The sequence below is a fragment of the Hyalella azteca genome, unplaced genomic scaffold (assembly GCF_000764305.2).
Source record: "Hyalella azteca isolate HAZT.00-mixed unplaced genomic scaffold, Hazt_2.0.2 contig14936, whole genome shotgun sequence".
Lineage (NCBI taxonomy): Eukaryota > Metazoa > Arthropoda > Malacostraca > Amphipoda > Hyalellidae > Hyalella > Hyalella azteca.
Genome location: NW_025944802.1, coordinates 4,766 through 14,767, shown reverse-complemented (window position 1 = coordinate 14,767; position 10,002 = coordinate 4,766). Strand labels below are relative to the sequence as shown.

General features: G+C 49.6%; 2 protein-coding genes across 2 annotated transcripts in view; one reads left to right on the top strand and one right to left on the bottom strand.

Annotated features, from left to right (window-relative positions):
• LOC125179085 (proline-rich receptor-like protein kinase PERK9) overlaps window positions 1-2,563 on the top strand; it is a 3,774-nt gene extending 1,211 nt beyond the window's left edge. Inside the window, exons 3-5 of the mRNA XM_047884235.1 lie at window positions 349-462; window positions 757-1,406; window positions 2,024-2,563. Of these exons, the coding sequence (XP_047740191.1) occupies window positions 349-462; window positions 757-1,406; window positions 2,024-2,105 (846 nt within the window). The 3' untranslated portion in view covers window positions 2,106-2,563. The remainder of the gene's footprint in view (window positions 1-348; window positions 463-756; window positions 1,407-2,023) is intronic.
• Window positions 2,564-3,513: 950 nt separating this feature from the next.
• LOC108672377 (multiple inositol polyphosphate phosphatase 1) lies at window positions 3,514-9,915 on the bottom strand. The gene is made up of 9 exons (XM_018160021.2): window positions 9,338-9,915; window positions 8,686-8,823; window positions 7,586-7,764; window positions 7,213-7,353; window positions 6,099-6,222; window positions 5,251-5,351; window positions 4,916-5,046; window positions 4,266-4,417; window positions 3,514-3,962 (listed from the first exon to the last, which is right to left on the bottom strand). Exons 1-9 carry the CDS (start codon window positions 9,528-9,530, stop codon window positions 3,640-3,642), a joined length of 1,482 nt encoding a protein of 493 aa, XP_018015510.1. The 5' UTR covers window positions 9,531-9,915; the 3' UTR covers window positions 3,514-3,639.
• Between the last annotated feature and the right edge of the window lie 87 nt (window positions 9,916-10,002).

Below are 10,002 nucleotides of genomic sequence, written 5' to 3'. Positions count from 1 at the left end.
AGATGTGTATAAGAGAAAGATCCCGGACTGTCCAGTAATGGGAAACTACCCTCAGCAAGTGACAAGCAACAGCATCTTGCATCAGGTGGCCCAAAGGAGGGCAAATAGACGGAACACGTCCAACGTTACATCCGACGACGACTCGGAGACGGAGGACGACGAAGGCGGCGCATCAGCGTGACCTTGGACTACGACGTCCTAAACTCATCATAAGGATAAGGAAGGATAAGGTGTACAGGTCTCTAGTACAGGTGTACAGGTCTCTAGTACAGGTGTACAGGTCTCTAGTACTGGTGTACAGGTCTCTAGTTCCGTTCTACAGGTCTCAAGTACAGGTGTTGCGTGCAGGTGTTCAGGGAGGGCCGCACCAAGGCTGTGGGGAAGGTGCTGGAAGTCATCCCCAAGGCCGCCCCGTCCCACCACCCGCACCGCAACCACAAGATCAACAAGATGCTTAAACAGGTGAGTTCTTCTAACGCACCTTTTCCTCGTAACCCACCTCCTATAAACACAGATCAGGTGGGTTCTTCTAGCCCACCTCTTCAACAGGTGGGCCTTTCTACTCCTGTAGGGTGCTCGACATAGCCCAGAGGCAGGCTACACCAGGGAAGGCACATGTTGGTGTCGGCAGCAGTTGTTCTTTAATTAAAGTTTTGGTATAAAGCTAAACTTTAAGAAAAGCAATAAAATGCCTCAATAAGGGATCCTCTCCCGTGTATCTCTTTAGCGTCTCACGCTATACCGTTGATGTTGTAGAGTGCTACAACATCTACTGCCTCTGCAGCGACTGCTCCTGCTACGGCTTCTAACACATCTGGTGACCACACACCACCCAGCACAACCACCTCCTCCGTAACCATACCACCTATCACTTCCACACCTACCAACACTCAGGCCTTACCCACCCCCGACCACCACTCTAACACCACTTCCACCACCCGTATACCTCCTCCCCACACCTCGCTACACTTCAATTCCTATAATTCCTGTGGCCCCGTTGGGGAGCTGGTGCACAGCCCCCTGCCTCCATCGGCCCCATCTTCAGGGGACAATGCCCCCTCAACTAATGGACCCAAGTTGCCAGACCCACCTAATTTGGCGGGACCAACTAAATCGGCATGCAGTGGCCCGGCCAATTCGATGGGACCTCCGTTAATTTCTGGTCCCAAACTAGTCCCCTACCACCTGGTGGACCCCAAACCGATGGACCCCAGACATCCTGCGCAGCAGACCCAGGGGCCCCAACTCCCCTCACAGGACCCGCCTGATGATCTGGGCCGAGAGTCGCTGTCCCAGAGGGACATATCCCACGGACCTGAACCTGCTGTAGACATAGGGACAGGTCCTAGCGACGGGTCCTCCGGCGCACAGAAGAAGCACCGCAGTCGCCGAGGGGGCAAGCATAGGTGGGGGCCAGCATCCTTGCCCCCCTCTTGTTTTGCTGTGGTCGTCCGCTGCTTCTTTAGACAACCTAGAGCTTTGTTAACCTATATAATTTGTTATGTTCTTATAGCGCCGTATTATGAGCCTCCTACCGTCCCCTCATATTCTCCCTGTCCCCTCATCTTCTCCCTGTCCCCTCATCTTCTCCCTGTCCCCTCATCTTCTCCCTGTCCCCTCATCTTCTCCCTGTCCCCTCATCTTCTCCCTCTTACGTATCGCCTCTCATTTGCACCGCTGTATCCTGCCGCCCAATAAGTCTCCTGCAAGCCTATATATTGTTATCATTTATCCTATGGCTTTTTTATGCTGTTAGGTATTACCTTTATATTCTTATCCTTAAATACAAAGCCTGTGTATCATCATTTTAGGTAGGTATGGCCTGTATATTTTTGTCCTTCAATACACAGCCTGTGTAACTGCAGCCGTTACTGCAGTTCGAGTAGAATATCTACTTGCAAGATATTGTAAGCAAATAAAGTTATATGTTCGAGTAGAATATCTAATAGCAAGATATTGTAAGCAAATAAAGTTATATATAATAATAAAGACCTTGCTTCTGACGCCTGTTTTATCTCCCCAGGTTGCGGTCAAATAAACCCCCCACGGGGGGCGGGGAGCCTCCACCCCCCACTTCAGGCGCCCACGACGTCCCTCTGCAGTAGAGGGACGCCCTCCCCGCACCCTCACCCCGGGGCTTGGGTGTCGCCCGTCAAGCGCCCTCCCCATCCTGCGGGAGTGACATCCCCTACACCCCCGGGGGGTCAGGGCAGCATGCCTCCCCCCCAACAGTCCACTCATAATATTTTGATCATCAATGTTTTACAATTTAAATCTATGCTTAATTCTTGATGTTGACGACGATTGTGATGCTAGATCAATAATTTCAACCTAAGTCTAATATCCACGATGAAACTAGGAACGTTAATTTGATTTAGAAGAAATAGGTGACCTAGAGGCACCTAGACATATTCTAGATCTCGCTTGACGCGGTATAGGTGACCTAGAGGCACCTAGACATATTCTAGATCTCGCGTGACGCGGTATAGGTGGCCTAGAGACACCTAGACATTCTAGATCTCGCGTGACGCGGTATAGGTGGCCTAGAGACACCTAGACATTCTAGATCTTCAGTGTGCACTAGGTGCCAGCATCTCAGTGTGCACTAGGTGCCAGCATCTCAGTGTGCACTAGGTGCCAGCATCTCAGTGTGCACTAGGTGCCACTAGGTACTCATTGTGCATTGGGGCGTGAAGCAGAATTGTTATCAGTATTGATAAAATAAAAATTTTATGTATATTCTGTATTACTGATGTGTGTGTTCGGACGTATACCTCACTTGCAGTTACTGCCTGCCGTTACTGCGTGCAGTTCCTGCGTGCAGTTCCTGCGTGCAGTTCCTGCGTGCAGTTCCTGCGTGCAGTTCCTGCGTGCAGTTACTGCGTGCAGTTCCTGCGTGCAGTTACTGCGTGCAGTTCCTGCGTGCAGTTACTGCGTGCAGTTCCTGCGTGCAGTTACTGCGTGCAGTTCCTGCGTGCAGTTACTGCGTGCAGTTCCTGCGTGCAGTTACTGCGTGCAGTTCCTGCGTGCAGTTACTGCGTGCAGTTACTGCGTTAGTATAATCACTGCGATGTCACTTGTACCGAGTGTTGCTCTGCAGCGCCGTGAGTGTAGTAAATCTTAACGCCTCATAGCCAACTGCAGTTTTATTAGCTCCTTAATTCTTTGTAGCTCATTACTTTGCATGCTAGTTGACTGGAAGGCCAGTTGACAGGAAGGCCAGTTGACAGGAAGGCCAGTTGACAGGCAGGCTAGTTGACTGGCAGGCCAGTTGACAGGCAGGCCAGTTGACAGGCATTCATCGGCGCCAATCCACCACGAGTACTCACGGACGGATATCTTCTGGCCGTAAGTAACCTTCCTTCTGGCTGTAAGTAACCTTCCTTCTGTTTTTAGTGATGCCCACAGTTTAGTGACAGTTTCTTCCTCATCTTCAACGATCAAGATGCCGGAAGTGAATGCTTGCTGGGAAATGAAATATGGCAAAAATGAAAATGCCTTTGATATCTCATCAAAAAATTTATTATCGCGAAACGGAAACTGCAACAGACTGGACATGATTGCGGCACATCTCTCGTAATCCCTTCTGTCCCCTCTTATTCTTTCCCTCGGGATGTCCCTCTCTTGCCCACCACCACATCACCGACTCAGCAGTACACCATCACGCCCCCACATCACTCCCAGGATGATCGTCACCCCCAGCAGAAGAACTACGAGGTCCTCGGCGGTGACCGCGTTGGCGCTGGAGGGGCAGTGGAGGACGTCTGGGCAGTACCCCAGCAGGTGATCGACGTTGGCGAGGAAGACGCCCCAGGGGCAGTCGGTGGGGCAGTTGAGGATGGGGAAGGGCGTCTCCTGCAGGTAGGCGCGCACGAAGAACTCTTGCTGGTGGCACCGCGTCAGCGTCAGCACCAGGTGACCTCCGAAAGGCGCGAGCTCCGACACCCGCCACCGACGGTGGTCTGCGGAAGGAGGTGAAGATGGTACGGAGGTCTAGGTGAGGGTGGTACAGGGGTCTATGGGAGAAGGTGGACAAACATCTGAGAAAGAGGCAGGTGGTGTGGGTCGGATTCTGAAGGTGGGGAGGGTTGGAGGAGGTCTGTAAGAATTCTTTATAAAGCGAAAAAATTGCTTATGAAGCGAGGTTAATAAACACGAAGAGTTCTCGCCTGCGCATTGGCATCACTTGGGCAGCCTCCGTGCAAGAAGCGAACAATGCACGGCGGGAGCCTGACATATTCCTGACCCACTTCTGCAAGACTCACGCAGCATGGCGGGGTCGGTGGCCGTGACGGGCGTCGCCTCGGCGTTGACGCCCAGAACGGCCAGGAGGCGCAGCAGCGCCGAGGCGTCGCTCACAATGACGCGGGCGCTGGTGAGACGATGCTGGTGGAAGTGGCCCTCCTCCACGATGCCCCTGGGGAGGAGGGAGTCAGGTTGTGGGTTAATTGTACGCATGATGTGGTATACCAACCAGATCTTCGTGCCGAAAATACCCAAATTCCATCCAAACCCAATAGCCAACCCAACCCAAATACCGGAAAACCCAAATGTAGACCAAACCCAAATGCCGACCATACCCAAATGCGGACCTAACCCAAATGCCGTCCAAACCCAAATGACGACTAAACCGGAATGCCGATCATACCCAAATGCGGACCAAAGCCAAATGCAGACCTAACCCAAATGCCGTCCAAACTCAAATGACGACTAAACCGGAATGCCGATCATACCCAAATGCGGACCAAAGCCAAATGCCGACCTAACCCAATGGCAGGCCGGCATCAACTGCATCTCACCTGAAGTACTCCATCAGGTGCCGCAGGCTGCGGCAGGCCGGCATCAGCTGCATCTCACCTGAAGTACTCCATCAGGTGCCGCAGGCTGCGGCAGGCCGGCATCAACTGCATCTCACCTGAAGTACTCCATCAGGTGCTGCAGGCTGCGGCAGGCCGGCATCAGTTCGTAGTTGATCATCTCCTCGTAGTTGTGCCGATGTAGGCCGAGCCTGCGATACCAGATGCTGTCGTCGACCAGCTCCAGCAGCTGCAATGGAGGGAGCAGGTGAAGCAGCTGCAATGAAGGGAGCAGGTGTAGCAGCTGCAATGAAGGGAGCAGGTGTAGCAGCTGCAATGGAGGGAGCAGGTGTAGCAGCTGCAATGGAGGGAGCAGGTGTAGCAGCTAATGGTGACAGTAAACCTCCATCCTACCACAAAACATGCGTCATGCCACCCGGGTAATGCGTCATACCTCGAGTTCAGGCTTGGAGAAGATGGCGCACCAGGGCGAGTAGGCGCTTGGGTCAACGGCGACCGCCGCCCGACACGCGTCATACGTCCACTGCAGGTGGCCTGCCATAACACGACCTTTATACGACCATAACACGATCTTTATACGACCATAACACGACTGTACGTATTCATAAGAGGATCAGTAGCTGATTTGTCGGGCTTTCGATTTAGATTTTTTTATGAATTTTTCGTTTAGTGACAAAATAGCGGGTATTCCAGCAATGTTTATGTAACCCACGGACCCGAGCTAACGAGGAAATGTCAGTATTTCGTATATTTGGATTGTTTAAATGTTATCTCTAAGCCCCCGTTTTCCTCTGAATTCTTCATCGTCAGACCATAATTCTGATCATCAGGTGTTCAAATTAAAAGCTGTTTACTTTAATAAAGATGTATTTGAAAGAGCGGGATCTTCACTGCAATATATTAATCGCTGACGCGGAGAAGAACCGATAGAAAGTAAAATTGACCTGAACTCAACCTTAGGGAAAGAAGGATGGATGCCAATGATGTGAAACGGGAAAATAAACAAGGACAACGAAGAATATCTTGCAACGCACGACGGTAAAAAGTTCAATATGTTACATGATTCTTCTCGGTTGAAGTCCATGTGGGTATACTAGCTGGAACCGAAGACTGCCAAGAAAGTCTTGCTGCCGATGAATTGCATAAGATGGAAGTTTAATAATTGTTTGAATTTAAAAAAACCTGCCCTAATTTAGCTGGTAGCATTATGGTAAGCATGCAAAATGCTTTAATTAAAGTTTTTATGGTGGACGTACAAGCTCCTCCTCCCTCATCCCTCACCCCGCCCGAAGAGATGCTCCGGGAGGCCGAGTCTGACGCGGACGGACTCCGTGACCCCGGCGACCATCTCCTGCTCCTCACCCCCCGCCCCCCGCCACACCTCGCTCGACAGCCGGCATTTGTACTGCACAAGGCGCCCATTAGTCATACTATGTACTGCGCAAGGCGCCCTTTAGTCATATTATGTACTGCGCAAGGCGCCCTTTAGTCATATTATGTACTGCGCAAGGCGCCCTTTAGTCATATTATATACTGCACAAGGCGCCCTTTAGTCATATTATGTACTGCACAAGGCGCCCTTTAGTCATATTATGTACTGCACAAGGCGCCCACTAGTCATGTACTGCACAAGACGCCCATTAGTCATATTATGTACTGCACAAGGCGCCCATTAGTCATATTATTAGTCATATTATGTAATGCACAAGGCGCCCATTAGTCATATTATTAGTCATATTATATACTGCACAAGGCGCCCATTAGTCATATTATTAGTCATATTATGTACTGCACAAGGCGCCCATTAGTCATATTATGTACTGCACTAGGCGCCCATTAGTCATATTATTAGTCATTATGTTCTGCACAAGGCGCCCATTAGTCATATTATTAGTCATATTATGTACTGCACAAGGCGCCCATTAGTCATATTATTNCTAGTCACCTGGGTGAGGTCATCATCTAGTCACCTGGGTGAGGTCATCATCTAGTCACCTGGGTGAGGTCATCATCTAGTCACCTGGGTGAGGTCATCATCTAGTCACCTGGGTGAGGTCATCATCTAGTCACCTGGGTGAGGTCATCATCTAGTCACCTGGGTGAGGTCATCATCTAGTCACCTGGGTGAGGTCATCATCTAGTCACCTGGGTGAGGTCATCATCTAGTCACCTGGGTGAGGTCATCATCTAGTCACCTGGGTGAGGTCATCATCTAGTCACCTGGGTGAGGTCATCATCTAGTCACCTGGGTGAGGTCATCATCTAGTCACCTGGGTGAGGTCATCATCTAGTCACCTGGGTGAGGTCATCATCTAGTCACCTGGGTGAAGTCATCGTCTAGTCACCTGGGTGAGGTCATCATCTAGTCACCTGGGTGAGGTCATCATCTAGTCACCTGGGTGAGGTCATCACTCCCCCTGAGGTAGAGTTGGGGGGTGAGGGCCCCCAGGTGGGGTGACGTGGAGGTAGGAGGTGTCATGCCGTGTAGGATGGCCAAGGCGCTGCTGTAGGAGGCGCTGCTGGAGGAGTGCACCACCTGAGGGAAGGATGGGGGTGGAGGGTGGGTGAAATGAGAGTCAAAACAGATTAGGGAGAAAAAGCTGCTTTAATGAGATACAATATCGTATAATGTAATGAGATACGATGTCATATAATTAAATGAGATATATTATCGTATAGTTTAATGATTCAAGATTATATTATATATGAATGATAATATATCGTATAATTTAATGATATACAATATTGTATAATGTAATATAACAGACCCTGAAGCTCGCGGGAGAGAAGTCGTACACTGGCCCGAAGAAGGCGCTGCTGTAGCGCCTGGCGGTGGCGTAGAGGTCGTGGGCACCCACGCTGGTAAGCTCCCCCACCCCCTCCAGTACCCCCACTGGGGGACCCGTCCAGCTCACCAGCGCTGACAGGTCCTCAGCACACAGAGAACCTGTCCACCGAGTGATGGATAGCAATGAAACATGGCTCGCTCAACTACTGAACTCAATTAAAAATATATAGTTTAATTTTCTTATGAAATTAGTGGCTGGGGCGACTGTGTTGTGGCCCAGCCTTGAGTTGTCGCACATGCTTGACAACTCTGTGCACCTCTTGACAAGCTTATCACCCACGTCCAACACCTCCTTCTAGTAGCTCCCCATACCTCTACTCAGCGGGCATTCCGTGCCGGAATCAATAATTCATTCCTCGTATATTCCTTTAGTTTGGAAACGCCTAGAGTTTGGAAACGCCGTGTGGTCACCGAAACTTGAAAAGGACAAAAATTTAGCAGAGAGTGTTCAAAGACGCGCTACAAGGTTAATTCTAGGCGTGAAGGGCAAGTCTTATGAAATATTAAAGATTATGAAGCTTCCAAGCCTCAGTTATCGACGTCTGCGTGGGGACCTTATTGAAGTATACAAGTATACCCACGGTTTAAGCAAGGTCCCAGAAGGAGTCCTAGAATTTGAAACACACACCAACACCAGGGGCCACGGCTATAAACTAAAAAAGCTGCGCTGCAATTTCTCCACGCGACAACATTTCTTCTCGCTTCGAATCACCGACATGTGGAACAGCCTCCCCGATTACATCGTTGGCGCTCCAAGTATGAACGCGTTCAAGAACAGACTAGATAAAGCTATGGAAAAATATATCTTCAGCCTTGAAATGCCTAGCACCATACCTATCGAACCCGGTAGAAGACTAGTAGCTATTTCAAACTATCGTCAGTCTTGAAAAGATCCGGTCGAAGGATCTGTTTTTAGATCTGCATTCACGAAAAATACAAAAATCTGCGACGGGCCACATCAGGCCTATTATTCAGCGCCGACATCACCATGCTAAGCTACGCTATAGCTGGCAACTATACCTCTGCCCAGTTGATGGCTCTCAATGATCTTGGTCTTCAGGAAGAGGAGGGCGTCCGTTGTGGAGGGGTCGACCAGTCCGTATTCTGGGAGCGACGTTCCTTCCCTGCTGAACTGCCAGTACGACAACACAACGCAGTCTGCCAGACGTATGTGCAATTAATGGATTATGTACGCTGCCTGAACGACAACACAACGTAGTCTACCAGACGTATGTGCAATTAAGACTGACACTGCCTGTACGACAACAAAACGCAGTCTGCCAGACGTATGTGCAATTAATGGATTGTGTACGCTGCCTGAACGACAACAAAACTTAGTCTATCAGACGTATGTGCAATAAGACTGACACTGCCTGTACGACCACAAAACGCAGTCTGCCAGACGTATGTGCAATTAATAGACTGTGTACGCTGCCTGAACGACAAAACATCGTTAATAGAAATGAACACGCGTAGTTAAGAACGTCATTTATGATAGATGTAGAAAAGTGTGATAACCGTAGCGACATTCATACCGTATTAATGAATGAAGCGATGATAAAAGAATGCGGCCTAATATCAGAATATCGAACATAATATGAGATTGGTTGAGAGACGTTGAACAATTAAATACAGAATACGTTACCATGGAGGTAACCGTGTCATTACCCACCCAATGTAGTGGCCTGATAACTGGTATCGATGGCGTAGGTGGCGAGGGAGAGCTTGGCTGCCTGGTAATCCGTGAGTATCCCGAAGTTCCTGTAAGGATTCCTGTCCAGGTAATGGCAGGACTGCGCCGCCGCCGTTAGCATGGTTACCACGAATACCATCAATACTGTCAACATGTCTGCGGACCTGAGCATAGTAACGAAGTTCGTTACCCGGCAGCCGTTAACGCGTTACCTGGCGATTGGTAACGTGTTAGCTGGCAACTGGTAACGCGTTACCTGGCAACTGGTAATGCGTTAACTGTCGACTAGTAATGCGTCAACTGTCAACTGGTAATGCGTTAACAGTCAACTGGTAATGCGTTAACTGTCAACTGGTAATGCGTTAACTGTCAATTGGTAATGCGTCAACTGGCAACTGGAAATGCGTTAACTGTCAACTGGTTATGCGTTAACTGTCAATTGGTAATGCGTCAACTGTCGACTGGTAATGCGTCAACAGTCAACTGGTGATGCGTTAACTGTCAACTGGTAATGCGTTAACTGTCAACTGGTGATGCGTTAACTTTCAACTGGTAAAGCGTTAACTGTCAACTGGTAATGCGTTAACTGTCAACTGGTAATGCGTTAACTGTCAACTGGTAATGCGTTAACTGTCAACTGGTAA

What these genes read in the sequence shown, in the direction of transcription:
- LOC108672377 (XM_018160021.2), bottom strand. Translation starts at nt 9,530, where the DNA reads ATGCTCAGGTCCGCAGACATGTTGACAGTATTGATGGTATTCGTGGTA. An exon ending in GGAGTGATGACCTCACCCAG is followed by an intron (nt 6,223 to 7,212) that starts GTGACTAGATGA and finishes CGCCTTGTGCAG; the next exon opens with TACAAATGCCGGCTGTCGAG. An exon ending in TCTCCAAGCCTGAACTCGAG is followed by an intron (nt 5,047 to 5,250) that starts GTATGACGCATT and finishes CCTCCATTGCAG; the next exon opens with CTGCTGGAGCTGGTCGACGA.